At 45.1% G+C, this 24,184-nt stretch overlaps 2 protein-coding genes and 1 pseudogene across 2 annotated transcripts in view; 1 reads left to right on the forward strand and 2 right to left on the reverse strand.

The window, feature by feature from the left end:
- The window catches only part of LOC140513830 (gamma-tubulin complex component 4-like), a 29,013-nt gene extending 12,857 nt beyond the window's left edge, over positions 1–16,156 (reverse strand). The window contains exons 1-12 of the mRNA XM_072623837.1: positions 15,693–16,156; positions 10,163–10,291; positions 8,221–8,343; positions 7,732–7,785; positions 7,229–7,278; positions 6,102–6,108; positions 5,097–5,176; positions 3,446–3,646; positions 2,432–2,598; positions 1,986–2,110; positions 1,323–1,373; positions 11–116 (exon numbers count right to left, since the gene is read on the reverse strand). Of these exons, the coding sequence (XP_072479938.1) occupies positions 11–116; positions 1,323–1,373; positions 1,986–2,110; positions 2,432–2,598; positions 3,446–3,646; positions 5,097–5,176; positions 6,102–6,108; positions 7,229–7,278; positions 7,732–7,785; positions 8,221–8,343; positions 10,163–10,291; positions 15,693–15,770 (1,171 nt within the window). The 5' untranslated portion in view covers positions 15,771–16,156. The remainder of the gene's footprint in view (positions 1–10; positions 117–1,322; positions 1,374–1,985; positions 2,111–2,431; positions 2,599–3,445; positions 3,647–5,096; positions 5,177–6,101; positions 6,109–7,228; positions 7,279–7,731; positions 7,786–8,220; positions 8,344–10,162; positions 10,292–15,692) is intronic.
- A 61-nt stretch (positions 16,157–16,217) lies between these two features.
- Positions 16,218–24,184, forward strand: part of LOC140513806 (uncharacterized) — a 66,389-nt gene continuing 58,422 nt past the window's right edge. Inside the window, 3 exon segments of the mRNA XM_072623803.1 lie at positions 16,218–17,429; positions 20,527–20,618; positions 22,014–22,245. Coding sequence (XP_072479904.1) covers positions 17,087–17,429; positions 20,527–20,618; positions 22,014–22,245 — 667 coding nt within the window. The 5' untranslated portion in view covers positions 16,218–17,086.
- Positions 18,859–20,527, reverse strand: LOC140513799 (sentrin-specific protease 5-like; annotated as a pseudogene).

Below are 24,184 nucleotides of genomic sequence, written 5' to 3' on the forward strand. Positions count from 1 at the left end.
GAGTACTTACCATGCTCAGTTACTGCAGTGGGCGGTGTCTTTAACATATGCTGGGCTGTGTCAATGAAGGCCTGGAACAGTTCTCCTCGTCCCAGCAGGTAAAAGTCTTTAATGATCTTTGAAAAAGAATGTCAGTATACAAGTCAACAATCACACAAGTCTTAGGAATTCTTCGCTATCCAAGGAATTGAATTCAATCCAATTAAAGCATTCACAAAGCTCCTATTATGTATAAGGCACTGTCCAAGGAGAGAGGAACACACAGAAGAAAATTAAATTACCCCTACTGTTGAGTGGCTTATAGTCTACTTGGGAGATGGAATATTTACCTAAATAAGTAAAACTAAAGATAAATTAGAGCAGAAAGCACTAAAAACTGGGGAGATAAGCGAAGGCTTCCCTGAGGAAGTGGAACCCAAGCCTTGAAGGAAGAAGACGAGGACTTTTGCAAAGCAGAGATGACAAAGGAATGCATTCCAGACATGGGGGGGATGGCTCATGTGAGAAGAAAGAGGCTGGAGACGAAGCATTTGGGAACAGTTAGTTATCATAATGGTCAGAACACAGAGCTCATGAAAGGGAATAGTATGAAGTAACACTGGCAAAGTAGGTTCCCAGACTGTAGAAAGGCTTTTAAACTAGAAACAGTGCAGAGCTGTCTCCTTAATTAGGACCCAACTAACACATGGATTTGGAGGCAGCGTGGTACAGTGGATAAAGAGCCAACCTCAGAGTCAAGAAGACCTGGGTCCAAGTCCCTTTTGGGATAGATCTTGGTTGTATGACCCTGGGCAAATCACTCAACCTCCACATAAATTCTCTAAAACAAGGAGTTGCAGAGAAGGTACTGATATACACTGATAGAATGTTTTTCCTTGGGAATTCCCCATACCAATGAACACAGTGTCATTTCCTTCTTGTCCCCAACAGATGGATGTGAGATTCTGCCCCTCTAAACAGGCATATCAAGAAGAGAAATTTTAGTGGTGCTGTTAAGCCAGGAAGATTACAGTATATTTGATATCTTTACTTGGTGGCAACACAAATGATAAAATTACAAGAAAACTTATGTCTATCTCTTTGTCCTACAGTATGGTATATCTCTACAATCATGTTTGTATTTACAGAAGCAAATCCTGGAAGGAATTATTCCTTCAGATGACACCCAGCAATGGGCTGCTCATTTTGGGGAAGAGTATACAAGGTCATCCTAAGAATCCAGGGATAGGTTTTTTTCCCCAAATCAATAGAGTTAGGGAAGGCAAAGGTCATTTCCTGTTAGTTACATTTTAACAATAAAGAAAAATAAATGAAACTATTACCTTTAGTTGGCCTAATAAATCTGACTCCTCCACCATAAGTTTCCATAGATGCTGAGGAAACAAGAACATCAGTGAAATCCCATTTTGAGAACACCATTACAAAGGAGGATTCTTTATTTAAAAAGCTGCTCTATATTCCACTGAATGACTCAGGAAAGAATACTACTCATATGATCATGACAATAAACTGTCTACAAAAAACCCTTCTGAAAACCTGCTACTAGACCCTGTACAGACGGCAGCAGCAAGAGAGCTTAGCCCTTCGTCCTTTTGTTCTTTAGTGGAAAACCCAATCTGGTCCCAAGCTCCCGTGGAGCAGAAATACACACACAAAGTGAAACAAAGATCTCATCTATTCCTTCAACTAAAGAAAACGTTGTGACGCGAGATGCTGAGTGGATTGTGTCTCTGTCACCGTCAGGCAGCTAGCAAGGCATTCCATGTCCCATAAGAGACTGAGCTCAGTAAGAGGGAAGGACACTTACTATGGCAGCATTCCTAAAACCCAAAGACGGAGAAAGCGTCTGGCCTGAGGAATCATTTCTTCACCCTGGTCTCTAGTGCCAGCTAGAAGAAGCAGCTGCTGTGCTCCACTCTCTATCTTTCCAGGTCAATCCACCCCCTCAGAAAACATATGCTGGATCAGACACTTAAAAGGCAAACCTCAGCAACAGTGCTGCGTATCCGGTCCACCACCAGCTCAAAATCCACAAGGCTGAAAAGAGGCTGCTGCTTGAGGCGATGCAGTTCAGCAGCAAAGGTGTCTTCTTGATTCTTTAAAATAGATCCTGTGTATCATGGACAGTAGGAGGAGAGACCCTCGGAGCTATGCTATCAACAACGCTCTGATTCTTTCATTTGTTACTATAGACAATCTAACTAACCAGGGTCTAGTAAATACAGGGCAATAATTTTTGCTCTTAACCACTGGGTGCCACTTCCCTTGCTTTGAAGATTTCTGACAAGAAGCATCATGGTGCCCTCTTACAAGATTTATTTCAAAATATGATGTACTACACTGACCACTGCCTTGGCTCATGAGGCAATGGGCAATAAAAGCTGCTCTTGACCAGCTCTTGGGGATGAGATGTTAGGACAGGACTTCCTACCTTTTCTGGTCAGATTCACATTCTGATTCTCAAACATCTGTACAGACTCTCCTACAAACAGGATTTTTTCAGCGACTCTCACTGGAATATAGGAAGGAAGTATTTCCACCCGAAGGGAAAACTGCTTCAGGGATGGGGCCAGCATGTTCTCTTCCTCAATCAGGCGCTGGGTGAGGAGATACAGAGTGACAAAGGAAACAAGAAAGTATGCAGTAACTCTATCTATCTCCATCCTTTATATTCCATAGTTAATATATTGGGCAATAGGGACTTTAAACCCAGGGATGTACAACTCCCACCTGCCAGGCATGTACTGTGCTTGCAAGGAGGTAGTCTAGCCTGGTGGCTAGCAGGCAGGAGAGGCACAACACATGAACGTTCTAGTTCTAGCATTGCCATTAACTAGTTACAGGACTCTAGCTAAATCATTCAACTGCTCTGAGCCTTAGTTCCTTCCTCTGTAAAATGAGTAGGTTGGACTAGACCTGTGAAGTCCTAAAAAAAAAAATCCTATTATGCTCAGTTCCAAGAATTTATGATTCTTATGTAATACACTGGCATCTATATAGGTTTTTGTGAATCCTAATTAAGACCTTGAGCTGCATCAAAAAGCTGCCAGAGAGACACAACTTAAGGAGCTGTCCACTTCCTAAGTATGGTATTAGTATGGTATGAAGAAGGCCTCACAACTGCCCAGCCTAATGGATTATCATAGACTCACGGGTCTGGAACTGGATCAAGTCCAATCTCATTTTAGAGACGAGGAAAATAGGCCCCAGGGAGGTTAAGTCTGGACCTAGACAAACAAGCAAAGGAGGTGGGGGTTGTACTCTTCAGCGCTCTTTCCCATGCATCCTGCAAACCTCATTCAGACAAAGGCAAATATCAGGAGGGACAGGCTGAAGGAAGTGGCGCAGATGGCACCGAGGTGGCAGGCTCAGTGCAAGCTCATGTGAGAGGGCGAAGGGGTCACTATCTGGTGGAATGTACTGCCTTTCCCTTCAAATCCTCCCCAGGTCCTGAAGTTCTCGTAACTGCTTCCCTGTCAGGCCTCCAATGCCCAGGTCTTCCTCCTCCTCCTCCAGTTGAGTAGAGACAAGGCCAGAAGATGGGCCCTGTTTAATAAAGAACTCTTCGTGTTGGTCCAAGAGGAGGCCATGTAGCATCCAGGCAGAAAGCTGCTTGTACATGACCCCATGGCACACTGCCAAGATCCTGAGTGGAGAAAGGGAGAGAAAAACCAATGCCATAAAAGCCCTTGCTGGGCACAAACACCCAGGCCATTCTGGGACGTCACTAGAGGGTACTGGCCAAGATCTGAGTAAGAATTTGGTGAGTCAGAAGGGAAACTGTCCATTACACTAAAAATAATCATTCCATTTTTATTCCTATCTTTTTGGAATTAGTCATTAAATTTCTTATAATTAAAGTTCCCATATTAAGTTTAAAATGTCCTTCAGCTATTTTGACAGTTTCTTTTCCATATTGTTTATTCTCACCCTGCGTAAGAGTTTCAGAGCTGAAAATTCCTGCTAAAACACAATGAGATGAGCTCAGAGAAGTCTGTTTCTCTGCCAGCAAAAGCAGTTTGCTCATTTTCTCTTGTTTCACCAAAAAGGAAGGGAATGGATGTGGTAAGGGAGGATGACTCAATTAGAAATGGAGCATTACAAAAATACATGAAAAGAGAAGATCAAGCACCCTCTCCAGAACTAGCTCAAGTATTTCCAAGATGTTCTTGTGCAGTAACCAAATATTAGAATTAGAAGGAAACTTGGAGATCAGAGTCCAGTCTTTCCACCCAGGACAGAAGCTTAACTTCAAGTTTTAAAGAAGGTAAGATAAAATGGGCAATATGAGCTGGTTCCCTACCACCGCCAGCATCAAACAGAAAATTCTCTGCTTAGCCCCCTTCTTACCTTTCCGGTCTTCTTATCCTCTACTTCTCTCCATATACTTTACGATCCAGCAGCTCCTGCCTTCTCCTAACTCCATGCTTTGTTACAGGCTGTCCCACTGCCTGGGAGGTTTTTCCTTCTACTCTCCACATGTTGGCTCCCTTGGCTTACTTCAGGACTCAGCTCAAATCCCACCATCTACTGGAGGCCTTTCCTGGTCCCTCCCCAATACCAGTGGCTGATCTGAAATTACTTTTCAACTACTCCATATAAACAATATCTTATATGTAAATAGTTTAAAAGTTGTTTCTCCCATTAGGAAAATAAGATACTTGAGAGGAGGGACAGTATTTTTACCTTTCTTTGTATTTTCAGGCTTAGCAAAGAGCCTGGCAAATAGTAAACATTTAATAAAATGCCGGTTGACTTACTGACTGAAAATAGCAATTACTTTAAAAGATATACTCAAATATAGCCAAGCAAAACCCAGCATATATAATGGTAACACCCTAAGGATGATGGGATCTGACAATCAGAGGGACCTTAAAGTCATCCACACTAATTCATTCTCTTTTATGTAGTACCATCCTGGATTCTTTATTGGCTGGCATCCTGGCCTCTCCTACTTTGATCATATAGACCTATCTGCTCAGTGTTAGCTTTTCAGTCCCATCTATTACTAACTATTTTGGAGAAGTTTTAGATCATATGCAAATAAAATGGTCTTGATGAACTGTGTCAATCTTATTTAAGTTTTTGTGACTTACTTTTCTAGGGCACTGCGTACAGGAGGCAGTCCCCCACAGCTGTATTTGTATACTGTTTCCAAGATCTGACACCCATGAATCTGTGGAAAAGATAAACTTCTAAAAATTATACAGTGCCTGCTGCACAGTTTAAATTGTACATTCAGTTGTGATTGGTCCAGGAGGGACCTACTGAATCAATTCCAGTGGCACTTCCATAACTTTGTCCTTTCCTACCTCTTACACATCAACAGTGACTCCCTCATCTCACTCCCCCAATACACACACAAACACACACGCACACACTGATCCAGTGACAGTGGCCTCATTGCTGACATTCTGTCACTGGACTTCAGGCATTTTCCCCAGCTATCACTCATGCCTGGAAATCTTTCCTCCTCACCTCTGCCTCCTAGTTTTCCTGGATCCTTCAAGTCTCAGCTACAGTCCCCCCTTCTGCAAGAAGCCTTCCTGGATCCCCATATTTGCAGGTGCTACTAGCTACATATTCCATTGGGTTTCCTAAAAGTGACTGAATGGGTCAGTCAATCTCCTCCTGAGCCAGATCTACTTGGGGATATGCCTATTAGCTTGTTCTGGAAGAAGAAAGTAGAACTTCTCCACAAAGATACTGCATAAGAATGTTTAAATGTTTAGATTACAGGTTCTAGATTCATCAGCCAAGAATGAATATGTTAATTCAGAAGTAAAAACTACCGGCCCCCCCATCAGCTTCTTTAAGGAGAGAGTTTTTATCTTTGCTTCTGTAGTCAGAAAGGATAACATGGATGTAGCACATTTCCAATTGTGCAGAGTGAAGTCTAGTAAAATGTGCAAATCTTTTCTATTTCTGCTGAACTTCAGCCCACAGCATCCCTAGGCCCATCATGGAAAAGAAGGTGAGTGAACCACCAGCTCTTCTTGGATTTTTCACTCTCCTTTCCCAGTTGAAATGAGACAGAGAAGGATAACATGGGAAAGGAGAGAAAATTTTCATCTGGCTCGTAACTCCATTCATGGTGGTACTTTTCTTCTCATTTTGGGGGGACAGGGGAGTGTAAAGAAGCTGCAGGGGTAGAGAGGTCCATGAAGAAGCCCACACAAGGCTTCCAGGAATGGAGGGGATGCACTTAAACAACTCACTGTGCATACAGCTGGGTATGTGTCTACACAACACAAAATGAAGTAGAGGGCTGGCAACTGTTTGGTCCAATTCATCAAAGAAAGAAGCCAAATTAGATACTTTTGCCTCTGTGCTATGGTTACCTCTATGTGGGACTGAGTCCTACCCTTCATTCAATTCTTTGGCCTAAATTATCTGGTTGGGCTTTTTAGCTGAAGAAGTGGCACTTATTTACTCTGTGTGTGTGTGTGTGTGTGTGTGTGTGTGTGTGTGTGTGTGTATGTGTATGCATAAGTACAAGTGTGTATGTGTAAGAGAGGCAGACAGACAGATCAGAGTTGGGGGGGGAGAGAAAGAGAAGGGGGCAAGAGGGAGGGAGCCCATATACATTAGTATTGATATGTATTCTGCATCTGTGTGACATTTACAAAGGTCTCATTAAATATCTCTGGGGTTGGGAGTGTGTAGAAGGAGGGAAAGAGGACAGGAGTGTGTCACATGCAACCCAATTGTCTCACTGCAGATTTTTTTAAAATGCTGTGGATGAATTTGTAAAAATTATACTACTTTCAAGGCTGCTTCCTGTGATTGTTCTTATAACAACTCAAGAGAAAAGGACTCAGGGAGCCAGAGGGTACTTTTCACAACCCAACTTGACTAGGTAATCTACTCAGCACTTGCTGATCTCAGAGTTACTAGCTCAGATCCCAAAAGCCAACAGTCTCCCAGAATACTTGGAATCAATTTTTCCATGACAGTAATAATAGCAACAACCTAAGTAAAAAGTACATTTAACAAAGTTAGGTGAATGACTTAGGCATGGTGACCTCTTAATACTGAAGCATGACCTTGAGGAAAAAGCTCCTTGCTCCCATCAATGATCAACATGTATGATGCCTTTCCTTCTCAGGTCTAATTTCATGGTTCCCCCAAACACAACAGTTTGAAGAAATCTATGTGGTGCAAATCACTAAGCACACTGAATTACGTACATCATTAACCAGAATAAAAGAAGTGCTTACCTTCTGACTCTTTAATCTGTTCAACAACAACCATCACTGAGGGAAAAAGAAGTTGGAACTACAAAGCAAAGCAAAAGTTAATTAATCTAATGTAATCTCTTACGTGTTCCAAATGTAAGAGAGGGAGTATAAACATAAGCTCTGGAAATGATGGCGTTTCTGAATGAAGATAGAGAGATCAACTCCAGCCAGAAGAGGCAAAAAAAGGGCCTACTCCTCTCAGCCTATCTTTAGCTAGAAACACCTATTTTGGAGGCTGGCAGGATAGTCAGTATAACATCAACATGGACAACTTTAGTACCAAATGTTAAGAGACGATTTATCTTCAGAATTCATGAAATAATGCTCATATAATAAAGCAGATTAAATGTACAAAATGTAAAATTTTAGATTCAAATTCCGAATCTGGAAGTAGGAGAGCTCTTCAAAATACTAGATTAGTCAAATATACCTAAAAGACTGAGAGAACAGACAAAAAGAACCCAAGATATTCCATTATCTACAAAGATACCTGGTCCAAGGAGTAATTGACATGTGATATGGAAAGGGGAGGGTCAGCAAGGAACTGCAATAAAAAACATAATTAGAAAAACACCATCTCAAAAAGTTTCTAACCTATGACCTAAGAACACTGGCTGGGGAGAGGGAGAGAACAGACCTTGTGGTAATGAGTGCTTTTAGGTTCCCACAGAAGATAGTGATACAGGGTCACTAAAGTGATACAGGTCACTAAAAACTGAAAGCAAAATGTTCACAGAATACCCTGGAACCTCTTACAGAGGCAAGAAGTTACTTTGATCATTAAATGAACAATACGGAGAGCTTATAGTGGTATATGCTCATTAAAGGCATTTTCCCAATTCTGAAACCCTAATTAAAGGAAGACAAGCTATGGTGGGGAGGGAGGACCGCATTTTCTTTCCAAGGATGTGGTCTAGTGAGGAAACTGGGGGACTCAGGGGCATTACTGCCTGCCTCTTTCTCCTCTTCTCTACCTCACCTCTTGCTCCAAGTCAAGCAGTGCTTGACGATATGGCTGCAGGATGGAGTCCAGACCTGTGCAGAAGGCCCGCAAATAAATTCCATGTAATCCACCCTGGCCTTGCTGGGACAGATGGTGATCCTGCGATTAAACAAAGGCTAATTAAATTAGCTCCAGGATTGGGACTTGCAGATCAAGTGCTGAACCTGGAGTCACAAAGACCTGAGTTCAAATATGGCTTCAAAACACCTCCTAGCTGTGGAACCCTAGACATGTAAAACTTCCTCTGTCTGCCTCAGTTTCCTTTGTAAAATGAGGATACTAACAGCACCTACCTCCCAGAGCTGCTGTGAGGACCAAATGGTACATCTGTCAAGTGCTTTACAAAATCCTTTAAGTATTATTTAAATACTATCCTTTTTGTTGTTATTACGTCATTATTAGTTGTACTGCTGATGTTTGAATAGCTGTGTCAAATTAACCTCCGTAAGAAGAAACATACAACGGAGTGAGGGAAATAGTTTGCCCATTAACATTGTTGGACCACAGATTGACAACACCAAAGGTCCTTGGAGTTCATCCAGTCCAACTTTCTCACTTCAGAGATGAGGAAGAGGTTCAGAGAGGTTAAGTGATCTGTCCAAGGTCACAAGAGGTAGAACTGGGGACTGAGTCCAGATTTGGTGCAGTGTGGAGCACTGGTCCTAAGACAAAGGAAAACTGAACTCTAGTGCTGGTTCCAAGACCGATTAGGTGGACAGCCTGAAGCAAAGTCACCTCACTTCTCTGAGCCTGGGTTTACTTCTCTGTAAAATGGGAAAAATATATTTATACTCCCTACCTAAAAGGATGTTGCGAGGAAAGCATTTTGTAAATATTTATATCAGTGTGAGTCATAATTCCTATTCCCACCTTCCAAAACTGATGTCATGTTTATTTTAAGCCAGAACCTTCTTAACCCTTTGCCTTAAGGAAGAATAAAAACTTTGTGATGAAAAAAGAAAAAGGACAGAATTCCTCCTCTGTTGAAAAAAATCCATCTTCCTTGAGAACTATTGGATCTGCGGAACCCATATTTTTAACTCCAACTTGAGCAAAAGCCCAGCCAGAAGTCTAAATTTAAAACCAGCCTCCAACTCCCTTCTCTCTCTTTCTAATGTGTATAATGCCACTCATAGACAGATGTTCTTCTGAGACCAGAGAGGTTCTGTTACTTCCTCAAAGGTCACATAGGAAGTATGTGACAGAACCAGATCCCCACCCAGCACTCTTCACATCGTACGCTGCTGACTCTTATGCTGTAGAACAAAAACTCCCAGAACTTACAGAAAAACAATTCAAATAACGACACATTTGTAAATAACCTTAGGGGAATTCCATCTTCCACAGGACTCTCTCTTTCATTCATCACATGGATCTGTTATGCTTCTAGGAAGCTAGGAGTTGAAATCACAGAGAGGCAAATTTATACTCAATGTCAGGAAAAAACTTCCTAACATCTACCAGGGGTGGGGAACCCGTGTCCTCAAGGCCACATGTGGTCCTCTAGGTCCTCAAAAGTGGCCCTTTGACTGAACCTAAACTTCACAGAACATATCTCCTTTGTTCTGTAAAACTTGGACTCAATCAACAGACTGTACCTGAGGACCTAGAAGGCCACATGTGGCCATGAGGCTGCAGGTTCCCCGCCCCTGACTTAGACCTATCCAAGCAGGGAATGGGTTACCTCAGGAAGTAATGAATTCTCTCCCATTAGAAGTCTTCAAGGACTGCTTGTAGTAAGAGTTTGGGCTATTTAATTCTCAAATTCAGTGACTCTATAAATGTTCCTGTCATTAATATTATTCGTAACACTGTTATTAATGTTACTATTAATACTACCGATACTTGGCGCTCTTCTGAGCCCAAATGCAAGACGTATAAAAAACATCACCACTGTCCTCAAGGGCCGACCACCCACCTGCTGCTGCACATGGCCTGTATATCGTTCAATGAACTCTGTAAAGCGAATATAGTCCGTGCCAAGGCGGCAGAGTCGATTCAGGACGCTGGTTTCACTCGGATGGAGAAACGGAAAGTCCTGTGACACCTACAAAAGTGGTAACAACATTAAGGACACAGATGCCTCTGATTCATTTGACTCCCACCCTAAGGATACTCCAAATGCTTTAAAATAATGACAGGATGTTTTTCTCCAAATGTTTTATGATGACATTTTTTTCTCCTCATTCTGCCTTTTGTGAGGTGTATTTATCAGAAGAGTTCTGTAAAATATAACTATTTGCACATTACTGGCATCTTTTTAAAGTGATTATAACAAATTCATCATAGACTATAAAAAACTGAGTTTTTTTTGTTCATGTAAATATCACTTAAAAAGAAAATGGTGTTTATTTTTTAAATGTAAAATTTCAATTAACAAGCATTTATTTTCTTTCTCTCCTTCTCTCTCATTAAAAAGAAAAAAAGAAAAACAAAACCCCTGTAATAAATGTGTATAGTTGGGCCAAACAAATTCTTGTACTGTCTAGGTCTAAAAAATGTCTCATTCTACATTTTGAATCCATCACCTGAATGGACTTTCATAATCTGGAAGGAGGTCAAGGAAGCTATGTAATAAGCAATTACCTTTTCCTTCCTAATCCCTTCAGCCTTGCCATCTCTAACATTCCACCAATGAATAAACACTTACCAAGCACCTTCTGTGTGCCCAGGACTGTGCTAGTTGTAGGGGATATGAAGAGGCACACCAACATATGCATATGAAAACTTAAAAAAAAAAAAAACTACTCAAGAGACAATGCAAGGCAATTGTATGAAGAAATTAAACAAAAAAAGTAAGAGAATTCTCCTCTTCTCAAACCCTATCACTTCACTAAATACCAAAGATGAGAAAGTCTATAAATAAGACAACTTTCTAAGTTGCTAAAATTGGAAAGTTTAGGGAAAAAATCCACCCAAACCACAGGTTAAATACAAAAAAATTCAAAAAGAAGAGGAAGAACAGCGCCGACTCCTTCTCCTTGGCTGAGCTCTTCAATTTCACGACCACTTTCTGAGCACCTCTGGGACAGGCACGGTGAGCAACAGAGGAAAAATGCAGCTGCATCTGCTCTTAAGGAGTTTACATCATACTGAGCAATACAGATAAGTAAATACAAAATGTATAAAAAGTCATGGGGGAAGGGTATCAACAAATGGGAAATGGGAAGAGGCATCTTATCCTCTGAGCTGAAGCTTGAAGAGAGCGGGGTCCCAAGAGGCAAAATGAAAAAGGAAAGCCTTTTAGGCATGGGGCACAGCATGGGTAAAGGCATGGAGAGAGGAGATGGGGTGCTCTCTACTAAGAATAAATAGAACCCAGTACAGATGGAACATTTAGTATATAAAGGAAAGTAATATGTAACCCTAGTGTAAAAAAAAGCTGGAGCCAAACTGGGAAGGGCTTTAAGTGTCTCTGATCCCTTCCCCTCCTCCCCAAAAAAAGTCTGAATTTTTTTCCAGTGCCAAAAAATCACCATTGAAACTCCTTGAGCAGAGGAATGACAAGATCATACATATGCTTTAAGAACATTACTTTGGTAGCTCTGTGGAGGGTGGACTGAAGAAGAGGAGACCAGATGCAAGGAGAACAATTAGAAAGTTATTCCAATTTCAAGGCATACACTGGTGAATTTGCATTTGATTTTAGAGGCAACAGGGAGCCATTAAAGCTTCATGAGCAGAAGAGTAGCATGGTTAAACCTATTCTTTAAGGATATGACTTTGGCATAAAAAGAACAGACTGAAAAAAGGGAGGGAGTGCAAATCAGAGGTTACTACAATAGTCCAGGTGAAAGGTGATGAGGACCACAAGTAGGAAGGCTCCCATGAGAGGAGAGAAAAGAACGTAGGTGAGAATGTCATGGAGGCAGAAGAGGTATGACTTACCAACAGATTGATCCCTGGGGGAAGAAAAGGCTAAAGGAAGAATGAAGGATGACTCAGAGTTTCAGTTGTTTAACGGATAGTTGGAGACGTGGCACCAGAGCTCAGGACTGAGATGAGGGCTATCTGCCAAGAGATAATAGTTGGTCCCACGGGAACAAGAGGTGAACACCGTAAAAGAGTAGAGGTAAAGGAGAAGAGGGTCCAGGACCCAGCACTGTGGTGCTCCCACCCAGGGACAGTGCTTACGGGAGGATATGGATGAAGATCCTGCAAAGAGACTGAGAAGGATGGGTAGAGCAGAGAGGAAGAGAAGTATGAAAGAACAATGTCATACAAATCCAGAGATGGGAAAGTCAGAAAGAGGAGGCAGAGAAGTCAAGAATGATGAGGACTGAGAAAAGACCACTGGAATTAATAATACAGAGATCACTGGTAACCTTATACACAGTAACTTTAGCCAAGTGGTGAGGACAGAAGCAAGGATGCAGGAGGTTGAAAAACATGTGGGAAATGAGAAAGTAGAAGCAATGAGTGCAGACAGCTTTTTCTAGAAGTTTAACAGAAAACAGCTGGCATGTTTATGGGGCATCATGGAAAGAGCCGGTGGACAGGGAGAGATTAGAAATTTGGGAGAGCAAAGAGATATCTGAAAGAGCAAGTTCCCAGAGGAGATAGGAGAGGAGGTGATCAAAGGTTTTAGTAGAATAGGGCTTCTTCATTTTTACTGTGTCATGGACTCCTTTGGCAGATCATGTCTGGTGAAGGCCAAAGACCCCTTTTTCAGAAAAGTTTGTAAATATGCAAAAATAAAAAGCATGAGATTGCCAAAAGAACTAATTATATTGAAAATGTTATCAAACTGTTAAAAAAAAAAAACCAAGTTCAAGGAATCTCTGACGTAGAGGATTTGGCATTAGTGAAGAGAAGGGCCATGTCTTCTTCCTTGACTAACGCAAAGGAGAGGATAACACCGAGATGATTTGAAGTACATAACAGAGTATATTAGCAAGCACCCTAGCACACCCAGGATGGCCTGCTAGCACAGGTTCTTTGATCTGCTTTTAAAGGAAAGACTGCTCAAAAAGGGGTTAACAATCCTACTTTAATTACATTCACTAGTTCAGGGGAAAAGTCAGCACCCTGAACTTGGAGAAAATGCAAGCAGAGAAATTAGCACAAAGACATACAGAACTCCAACAGTCTGGGTAAAGCAATATTGCTGTACACTTTATGTACATCACTGGATTGAGGGAGCACAGCCATCAGAGCAGTCGGGGTGTGGGGCGGAGATGTGTGGGCTCCGAACATATGGCTACTCAGAATCTCCACCAGGAAATCAAAGAAATCCAAAGATCCTTCTTATGAGTGGACCCCCAAAGCAAATGCCTACTCCCAGAATATATAACAAAGACTTGGCATCTGATTGGCTGAGTGCTCAGGAGCTTGAAGGTGCCCCAGCACTTAATTAGAAACTCCCTGTAGCCAGGGCTCTATGTGTCTATTAATGGTCAAAGAAGATCTTCAAATTCCCTTAACATTCCACAGAGGAGAAGAGGAAGCTCATGATGAACAGTCCTGAACTTTGAGTGAAGTGTGAGTTGAGACCTGCTGTCTAGAGAGAGCAGGGAAGGGGTGGGAGACAAGTACAACAGAAGGTCAATCAGGGAAGAGAACTGGCAAGCAGAAGTGAAGGCCAAGTCAAGATTAAGTAATATCCATTTGTGGAAGACCTAATTAGCAGTGCTGGGACTTCCTCTAGCAGCATTCATTAGCATGCAAGTAGGAGCAGATAATCAATCAGCAAGTATTTATTAAGTTCTCATTATAGGCTTGGCATTGTGCTAGGCAAAGAAAAATCGTCCTTTTCCTCAAGGATCTAAGTACTCCACTGCGGAGATACGACATATTTGCAAGCAAGTCAATACAGAACGTACACAATACAATTTTTCAAGGGGAGAACTAGCAGCTGCGGGCCGGCGCCTCATGGAGGAGATGGCACCTAAGGGCCTCCAGGAAGAGGGCACAGCCTGTGACAGGCACAAGGAGGGGAAAGGGAATTGCATGGGCTCAGTTTGGCTGCAAGGGAGTGCGTCAAGGGTACTCATGTCTAATCGATCACTCCGGAGTTAGACTGTGAGGGTATACTCCATGCCCGGTGGAGAAGTCTGAGCCTAGAGCCCAGCCAGAGCTAGGAATGCTCCTTGGGCAGGGGAGGGAAATGGTCAGGTCCATGTTTTAGAAGGGAACCCCGGGGAGGATGCATTCAGGAGGCGGCTTGGGTGTGAGAGGCAGAGGCAGGACTCGCTGATAGACACGGAGGCTAAGGGAGAAGGACAGGGAAGGCTGGATCTGGGCTGGGAGCCTGGGGAGACGGAGCTTTGGACAGGAACCGGGAAGTCAGCAGGAGGAAAAGGAGATTCAGGGATGGAGAGGAGGGCTTTTTGGACACGTGGAGTTTGAATTTCTTATAAAACACCTGGTTTAAAATACCTAACGGGCAGGGTGTGAGGTGTCTATGCAGGGAAAGAGACTAAGGCTGCATATCCAGGCAGGATGCCATCCGCGTGGGGAAGATAACGAGGTCCCTGAGAAAGGAGAGGGCACAGGCACACCTGCATCCGGGGAGCTGAGGAGTGGTCACATACGTAGGCAAAAGTCGGGTGGGGGGAAATTAAGTATTACAAACTGAGAGAGGAGTGTCCGGGAGCTGGGGGCTGGGGGGGGCGTAAAACGTCAAATACTGAAGCGAGGACTTGCCAATAAAGAGACCATTAGTAACCTGAAGAGTCTAGTTTCGTTGAATGATGGGGTCAAGAGACAGACTGCAGAGGGTCAGGAACGAAGAGGGCGCAGCGCGGGCAGCTTCTCCCAGCAGGGGGTCCAAGGGAGAAGAGGCTCGTAGGAGGGGCTGCACGGTCAGAGCCTCTGGAGGGGGGCTCGGGTCAAAGGGCAGCCTGAGCCTGGCAGGGGACCCCTGCTGTGAGGCGGCCAAGGCGGGGGCGGACCTCGGACCTCGGAGAAGTCTGACCCGCCTGCTTCATTTCTTAATTCTTACAGACCGGGCTGGTTACCGTAAAACACAGCGCAGGGTCCGCAATCACCTTGGACCGTCTTGGGGTTCCTAGGCAGACGCTGCAGCTGCTTGCCCTTTCCTTCTCTAGCTTATTTTACAGATGAGGAAACTGAGGCAGGCAGGGTGAAGTGACACAATTCTCCCTCGGCCATTCATTCTCTTCAGCCCTCTCGCGCAGACCCCGGTCGTGGCCCCGCCCCTCTACCCCAGCCCGCGCCAGAGCCCCGGGAGCCGACCCCCTCCCGCCCTTTTCCAGGCTCCGCCCCCTCATTAGCGGCTCCCAGGCCAAGCCCCGCCCCCCGCTCCTCCACCGCAGGCCCCGCAGTCCGTCCACGCTCCCTACTCCCAGGGTCCCGCCCCTCTGACCGCCTTACCCCGCCCCCCCCAGGTCCCGCCCCGGCCCTAAACACTGGCACTCTTAACTCCGCCCCTTGCTTTCCCCGTCAGGTGGAGTTCCAATTAGCGCTCCCTTCAGGGTGGGCCGTACCTGGAGGCCGCTCCGCTTGTTCCAGGTGAAGATGGCACCCGGGTACCCGCTCAAAGCCAAGAGCAGCTCGTGGATCATCCCCACGGCGGGCAGCGGGCCGCTGAGGCAGCGTCCGCCGGCGCGAGCTCCCCCGGCCGTCGGGGGAGGAGCGCTGCTCCAGCCGCTGTGCGCAAGGCCCGCTGGGAAGTGTAGTTCCGGCCGAATCAACTAGCCGGGAAAGACAGTTCCTTCGAGGAAGAGAAAAAGGCACCGGCCAGCGCGAGGGCTTCCTTTTCCCTGCCAATGGAATCCCGGAAGCGTTCACGTAGCTTGGTCGGAGCGACCACGTTCGCTTCTAGTCCACCGAGCTCTCTGGGAGACGTAGTCCAGGCAGCGGCCTTGGCGCACGCGCCCTAAGGTCCTCGGTGTCTCCCGCGCGGACTTCCGGTTTGGGAGCTGGTCTGGGAGGCTGGAGAGCCGGGCCGGGGCCGGAGCGCGAGCGGGTGAGGCCCTCCGGGAGGCGGGGACCGGACTCGGTTCGCGGGGAGCGGTGGGAGGGGGCGGGGGTGGAGAGGAGCGGACAGATGGAGGAGGCAGGCCGGGACAGGGGTGCCTGGGGCTCCCCTCAGCCCAATCAGTGACCGTCTGGAAAGGACGGGACGACGCCAAGAGTGACCCGGCCGGAGGGAGCCGAGACAAAGAGACCGAAGCCCGGGCGCCCTGTCCTTTCCCGAACCCCGATCTCCCTCCCTCCGCCAGGCTCCGGGACACCCCAGGTCCTCTCCGCAGGGTCTTGTCCCCCGTGTAGAAGCGCTCCCCCGTCGGCTGTCACCCCCAGCTCACGGTGACCCCCAGGGCCCACCCGGCCCTCCCCTGTCGTGCCCGTTACGGGCCGGGACCCCGAGGTTCCCCAAACTAGAGGAAAACAAAGACCACACGTTCCTGCATCGATTGTTGCCTGGGGAGGTGGTGAAAGTGGAGCGGAGGGGGCGGGGCAGGCGCGGAGGGCTCTGGGAAGGGCTCGGATCGGGCGGGGGGCGGGCCGTGAGGGCCCCCTGCTGGGTGCTGGGTGCTGGGCCGCTGGCCCCTCCCGCCGCCTGGCAGCCGTTAGGATCCAGACCCCCCGGTGCTGTGGAGGTGCGGTCAGTACACGCGGTTCGCTGCTTCAGGCCGCAGAGGCAGCTTTGGGGCAGCCCCGCTCCCGTCCCTAACCCTGGCTTCTGCTCCCAGTCCAGCTGGTTCCTTCAGGCTGGCCCTGGGACGGCCTTGGATGAATGGGCGCCCCCTGTGACCCTCCCATTCCTCTCTGCCCAGGGAGAAGCTCCTCCCGCAGGTCCCCAAAGACAGAGAGGAGGCCGGGGGAAGCCCCGGCTGCCACACCTCCGTCTGATGTCAGACTGCCTCCTCTGTGAACGATGGCCAAGTCCGCTCTGAGAGGCGATGTGGGGAACTCGGAGACCTTCCGACAGCGGTTCAGGAGATTCCACTACCAGGAGGTGGCTGGGCCCCGGGAAGCTTTCAGCCAGCTCTGGGAGCTGTGCTGTAGGTGGTTACGGCCAGAGGTTCGGACCAAGGAGCAAATCCTGGAGACCCTGGTGCTGGAGCAATTCCTGACCGTCCTGCCTGGGGAGAGTCAGCCCTGGGTACAGGAGCATCGTCCAGAGAGCGGAGAGGAAGCCGTGACCCTGGTAGAAGATTTGGAGAGAGAACCCAAGAGGCCGGAGTGCCCGGGGAGGAGCGGGGGATTCCGAAAGCAGGGTGAGGGACCACACGACAGGAGAAGTGGGGGTACAACAGGGCCCTTTGGCTCTCTGTACGATGGGTATTATTTCTGCCACGGAAACCAGTGACAGGTGACCGTTTGGCTGATCCTCCATCTACTATGCCAAAATGTCTCAGCAGTTTCTTGTACCGGGAATAAAAGGAGGGCATTGTTTTGAACTTCTTTACCAAATGTAGCATCTTGATCTCCCCTTTCTCAAGCTCTTTGCTGCCTGGGGAGTGGGATGTGTGGTTCTGCCCCTGTGGGATGATCTCCTTTGATTTCAAGTATTTATCCTTGGAAACCCACCCTAATCTAGCTTTTCATTGAGAACTAACGGGTATTCTGTCTAGGTCGCTGCCCCTGTGAAAGGGCAGGAAGTTCGAGCAGAGAAGGTGACACCTCTAAGATCACCTCTGCAGTTACTAAGTGTTCAGCAGGAAGCAGGGGAGTCCCAGCCCAAGGCTGTGGCCAAGAAAGAATGGGCAAGTTGCCCAGAACTAAGGCCCCAGGAACAGCTTAACCTAAAAGAGAAGCTCAGACCTCATCAAAGGACTGGTAAGAATACTGGTTCATTTAGGGAAAAGAGGGAGACACTTTAGGTTAGAGAGCTGACAATGAATGAGTGGGGCACTCTCAGGAGACTTTGGGATGTTTTAGAATGAAGTAGCCATTAGGGATCGCCAGAAGTTCACCCTCTGCCTCCTTGAAGTACCACACTTAACCTACTCACCTCAGTGATCTTTTTTTTTTTTTTTATAAATTACCCTAAATGTTTTCAAAGGCATTTTTTGCAGAATTTAGCAACTTATTTTCTTTTGTTTCATCTATGTAAAAATAGTATTAATTCACCTTTATCAATATATAATCCTTTTCTGTTTTTTAGGATTTTTTAGGGTTTTTAGGGTTTTCCCCTCCAAGTTGAATTTTTCCTCAAGGTTTCCATTTCCCTGAATCTTTATTTTTGCTACTTTTCTCTGGAACCACCAGTTCCAGTGTTCCACATCTAGTTTGTGAAGCCCAAAATGGACCATATTTTTTTGAGAGTCTGATAAGTACAGGTTTGGCAGAACATCCTAAAGTTCTTATATGTTGTATTCATTCCCTTATATAACTCCCATTGTTGTGCTTAGGTAATAATTTATATCACCTGGTAAATTTTCATGCTGCCTCAATTTTTTTTGTTGTTGCCCTTGTGCCAGTTGGTCATTCTTTACCTTTGAATTATATAGCTTGTTTTTCTTCCTTGTACTCTATTGAACTATATCCTGTTTCTTTTTAATCACCTCTCCAGCTTAAGGCTATTTCAGCATCTCATTCTTTCCCACAGGTTGCTAGCAGATGTTTGCTAGCCACAACCAACTTGGTGTCACTTGTAGGCTTAAAATTGGCGTTCCTTAGACATTTAAGGCACGTATGAAAATATGAAGTAGCATTTTGGTTTATTTGTTGCACTACACAGTTGAAAAATGAATAATTTGACCATCTACTGTGGGTTTTTGTATTGGGTGAGGCACCGTGAAACACAAAGTGTATGTTCACAGTATTTTGCTCTCAAGGAGCTTGTGTTCCAGTTGAAAATCAAAGGTTATATGAAACAGTAGCAAACAATCTGGTTGTTTGCTACTGTATGGTTAAGAGAAGGAAGAGGCTAGAAAAGATAGGAAAAGCTTTCTTGGAATAGGTGGGGCTTTAAGGAGAGTTAATACTAGGCAGAAAGGAGAAATGAAGACATTTCAAGTGAGAGGAACAATAAGAGAGAAGAAACTGAGGCAGGGAAGATCATGCTGTGTTCTTGGAACAGGAAGGAGATTAAATTGCTTTAACTGGAGAAGGAATATTGGAGTAGTAGAAAAATAGGTTGGATTGGTGTGTTCGGGTGAGACTATCTCACTGCTCAGTCTGGTGAAGTGGGATGGATCCCAACCATGGGTGACATTGCCATTCTGCTGACTAGGGAGGGCCTCTCCGACACATGGCTCTGGGCCCCGGGCTACTGGGTGTTCTTGAGTTCTTTCCCTTTGCTGTGGGCCCTAAGGCGCTGCAGTCCATATCTGGGAAAGGAACCTGAGGGAGGGGAGCGGGGCTATTGGGACCTGAGTGAGGGAATGAGCTACAAGTACCCTCTGGCAGCCTTCCTGGCGCTTCTCCCTATGGCCCCTGGCGAACTTCTGCACCCAGCTCCACTGCTGGCCTGTCCGAAGCTTACACGTTCTCCTCGATTTAAACTGGGGGGACCTCAGGATCCGGTACCCAAACGGAATCATGGACAGTTCCTTATACACCCGAAGCAGTGATATCCTTTTCCCCACTATGCTGGCTAAGCTGGGGCCTTCCCGGAGTTAGGGACGGCTGCTCCGGCTCCATTATGTTTGGGCCCAGCCCTTGGTAGCAGCTGCAGTAACAACCATTTCCCTTATGGTTCCTCAAGGTGACTAAGGTGGGGCTGCTCTCCACCTGGCCCTCCCTGCTGGCTGTCCTGAGCCTGCCAGGATCCTGGTGGTCAGTCCTCTGCCTGCAGCCATTGGCCTGACCTAACACACTGCCCACTGGCAAGCCAGCTGCTGCCGTGCGGGGCTCTTCCTCTGACTGGCATTCCTGGGCAGCATTCTCAACAGATGCTGCCAGGCTTTCAACGAGGTGCCCCCGGATGTGGGGGCTTACAGTGCCAGGGATTGGGTAGCTATGGGGAGCAGCCAGGCCCGTTTTCTGGCCCCACTTCCTCTGGAGCCGAAGAACCTTCCTCCCACGCTGGAGGGATTGGTACAGCCTGTGCCAGGTCCTCCGGGTCTCCTGCCTGGCGCGTAAAAGGCAGAACTTTTTAAGGCCCTCAAACCCGGCCCTCCACTTCTCTGAGAAGGCTGGCAAGTGGCTGCTTTTGCTGAGCAGAGATCTTTGCTGGCCTTTCATTGCTCTGTGGCATCGTGGGACCTGGACGCCTGATGCTCTGCCCAGGGCCCTGCTGCGTCACCCAGCCCCCGCCCCAGGGCCCCGCTGGCAAAACAAGTCAATTGTTAGGAAGTTCTTCTTTCTATTAAAGTGAAATCTGCTTCCTTGTAATTTTTGTTCGTGGTTCCATGTTCTGTTGTCCAGGACCAACTCAGTGTGGTGCAGTAGAAAGAGTCCTGGATGGAGAGTCAGAGGACCTGAGTTCAAATTCCCACCTATGCTATGCATCTCTTGGGGCAAGTAATTTTGCTTCTCTGGGCCTCAGTTTCCTCATCTGTAAAATGAAGGCTCCAAATTGTGGCCCTTTGGAAACTTTCAGAAGTTTAAGGCAACCATTCCTTTGTCTCCTCAATCTTCTCTAGGCTTTACATTCCAGTTCCTTTAATCTTTAGAAGGCATGGTTTCAAGTCTCCTCACTTCCTTGATCAACCCCTTCTTAGGGGCTCAGTGCTTAGAACTGGATGCAATGCTCCATATGTTGTCTGAATCAGCCAGAGAAGGGCAGGGCCACCTACCACCGCCTTGCCTTTGAATATTAATAAAGACCAAAATTGCATTTGATTTTGCTGTTGCATTGCCACATCATACTTATTGACTTGTATGGAGTTTTTGATCCATCAGATCCTCCAGATTTTTTTCACTTTAATTGCTATATATCCACATGTCTCCTGCCCTATACTTGATAGCTGTGTTTTTAAGCCCAAATAGAGGACTTTTATCTTTAATATATTTTTCCACATATACAAAGGTTTTTTTTTTTTAATTAATCTATGATTATATTATAGAGAGGCACTACAATGAAAATCTGACTTTAACACTGGAAGAACCTGAGCTCAAGTCCAGCCTCTGGCCCATATTGGCTGAGTGACCCCTGGAAAGTCATTTAAATCAATGTTCTGGGCAACTCTGAAACTATATATTGGAGAGTATTGACTTGCATCGTTAGAGGGACTTCCTTATCTAGGAGCTCCCTATCCCAATGAAAGCACAGACCTGTACCATATCCCTCTCATGATTATATTTTCACCTTGTTAGCTTCAGTTGATCCATACTCATTTGGATCACTGGTCTGTTATTTAGTGTATTAGCTGCTGCTCCTAGCTATGTATCATCTGAAAATTTAAATGCATGCCACCTATATCTTTATTCCACTAAATCACTGGGAAAATTTTGAATAGATTAGAGCTAGATTAGGATCTAGCTTCATTCCATCATAGCCCTTTTCCCTTCAGTCTGACATCAATCAATCTATTCATCACCACACTTTGGGTCTGGTTAGTCAGCCAGTTCTGAATTCACCTAACTATGCCGTTAGCCAGTCCACATTTTGCCATCTTGCCCAAAAGAGTATTATAAAAGGCTTTGTTAATCAAGATATACTATGTTCAAATCCTTGACAACAAAAAGAAATAAGGTTCATTTGACTTCCCTTGTTCTTATTACACCCATGCAGGATCGCAGTGATCACCTCTTCCCTTTCTAAACACTCACAAACCTTGAATTTTACCAGAATTTGCTGTCAAGCTTAGTAACCTAAAGTTTCAATTGCCTACCATTCCCTTTTTTTGAAAACCACACAGCCCCCTTTCTCCTTGTGACCGATTGATAGTTGGTTTCTCCTTTTTTTGCAGGGGACAATAGACTCCATGATGCTGAGCGCTGTCTTGTACAACATGGTGTTTTGGCTAGCATTGGGATGGACTCTATCATCTGCTCATAGTCCTCGGACTCCAGACCGAGTTTCAGAAGCAGATATTTAGAGGTTGCTCCATGGAGTGATGGAACAGCTGGGCATTGCTAGGCCCCATGTAGAATATGCGGCTCATCAGGCTATGAATCTTGTGGGTCCACAGAGCATTGAAGGTACTATGTTTTATCCCTTCTTGGTTTTGCTTTGTCTTTTATTAATTGACTTAAAAAAAACCCTATTACATCCTCTTTGGTCCTTTCCCACTATTTCCCTTTTCTAGGCTTTGTATACCCACATATAAAGGAGGGATTTGCTCCCTATCATAATGTCTTAACTGTAAAATGGGGATAATAACGACACTTGCTGCACTGGCTTGTTGTGTAGATTAAAAGAGAGAATATTTGTAAAGTGCTTAGCACAGTTGCTGGAACAAAGGAAATGCTTAATAAATGTTTCCTTTCAGTTCTTCTCACCCAGTAATCCAGAAGGCTATGTTTGGGATTGACTAAATGCATGCACTTATATCAGTAACTTGGTACTGGTGTTGATTTAGGTATACTTACCCATTTCCATTAGGCTCCTTTGACTGCATTATACTTCAGTAAATATCTGTATCTTTGTAAAAGCAGGAAATGCCTGGTTAGTCACCCCCGCCGTTGTCATGGAGAAAAGGTTCATGTGACTTTCAGAGTTTCCATTAATATCTTGGATCCTAATTATATGTGTACTGATGGAGAGTTAGTAGCTCACCTGGAAATTAAAAATGAGAGTTTATTCAATTTTCTTTTTAACCAGCTTTTCTAAACAGGAAAATAAACTAACAATCTGACATTTTTTACCAGTTTACTCTTCTCCTACCCTTTCTCCAGTTTTATGTCTTGTAATAATTGTTGTTGTTTGACCAAGACAGAGTGATATCTTGACTTTTGGACGTAGTAAAGAGCATGCTGTTTCCTAACTCTGTCCTTATTCTGTCAATCAATATTGTACTCACTTCAGTGTCAGAAATTCTGGGTTTGAATCTTGACTCTTCCAGTTGCCAACAATGTTACATAAATTCTCTTGAGTCTCAGTTTCTTGATCTGTAAAATGAGATTGGTCATATTTGTACAAGTTACTTGAAAAGATTACTGTTAAAATCCCATGAGTTAGTTTTTGTAAAGGTATCGTTCATCCTTCTTTCTCGAAAAGGACCAATGAATGACATGACAAGTGTGGTGTCTTGACTTGCATGTAAATTGGATTGAAGTGAGGCAGAGCTTGGCAAAGTCATCAGCTTCACTCTCTCCTCCAGTCCAGAGGCAAAATAAAAGTCAAGATGACTGGAAATACTGTAGTCTCTGCTTTCATGGGGCTTACAGTGTGGCCAATATTAGTTGCCAGGCCAAGCTTCTGTTGCTTGGTAAAGCCCTTTGTCAATGATACAGCACTATAAAAATGTGAACCTATTTTAATTGTAATTGATTAAAGAACCAAGAATCTCATGATTATGTTCCCAACACAAAGCTGTAAAGGGAATTTCTTTAGATGTTAATCTTCCTTTTTCATGAACTACCATTTTTTGGGGGCTGACTTGTAATTTCAGTGGTGTTGGGGGCTACCAATGCAGATTGGCATCTGTTTGTCACAACTTATAGTCTCAGAGAGTTGTCTGAAGAGTTTGTGACTTTACCCAGAGTCACGCAACTCTTAGGTTTCAGAGGCAAGACTTACACCTAGATTGTCTTTTTGTTTTGTTTTCACTTTCCTTTGTATCATTCACTGTTAACACAGTACCTGGCATAGGTCAGGAACTTAATAACTGCTTGTTTACTTCCTGACTCCAAATGCAACTCTCAGTTCACTTCATCATACCACTGTCTAGTGCTATCAAATGCAAAAAATGTTCCCATGGAAAAATATTCCATTCTGAATTGAGTAAAAACTTGTAGTTCGGTAAAGGTGGTGTCCATGAAACCATCTGGGGTTTTCTTGGCACAGATGCTGGAGTGTGGTTTGCCATTTTCCTTCTCCAGCTCATTTTAAAGAAGAGGAAACCGAGGCAAACAGAGTTAAGTGACTTATCCAGGGTCACACTGGTAGTAAGTGTCTGAGGCTGGATTTGAACTCAGA

The sequence above is a fragment of the Notamacropus eugenii genome, chromosome 7 (genome assembly GCF_028372415.1).
Source record: "Notamacropus eugenii isolate mMacEug1 chromosome 7, mMacEug1.pri_v2, whole genome shotgun sequence".
Taxonomy (NCBI): Eukaryota; Metazoa; Chordata; class Mammalia; order Diprotodontia; family Macropodidae; genus Notamacropus; species Notamacropus eugenii.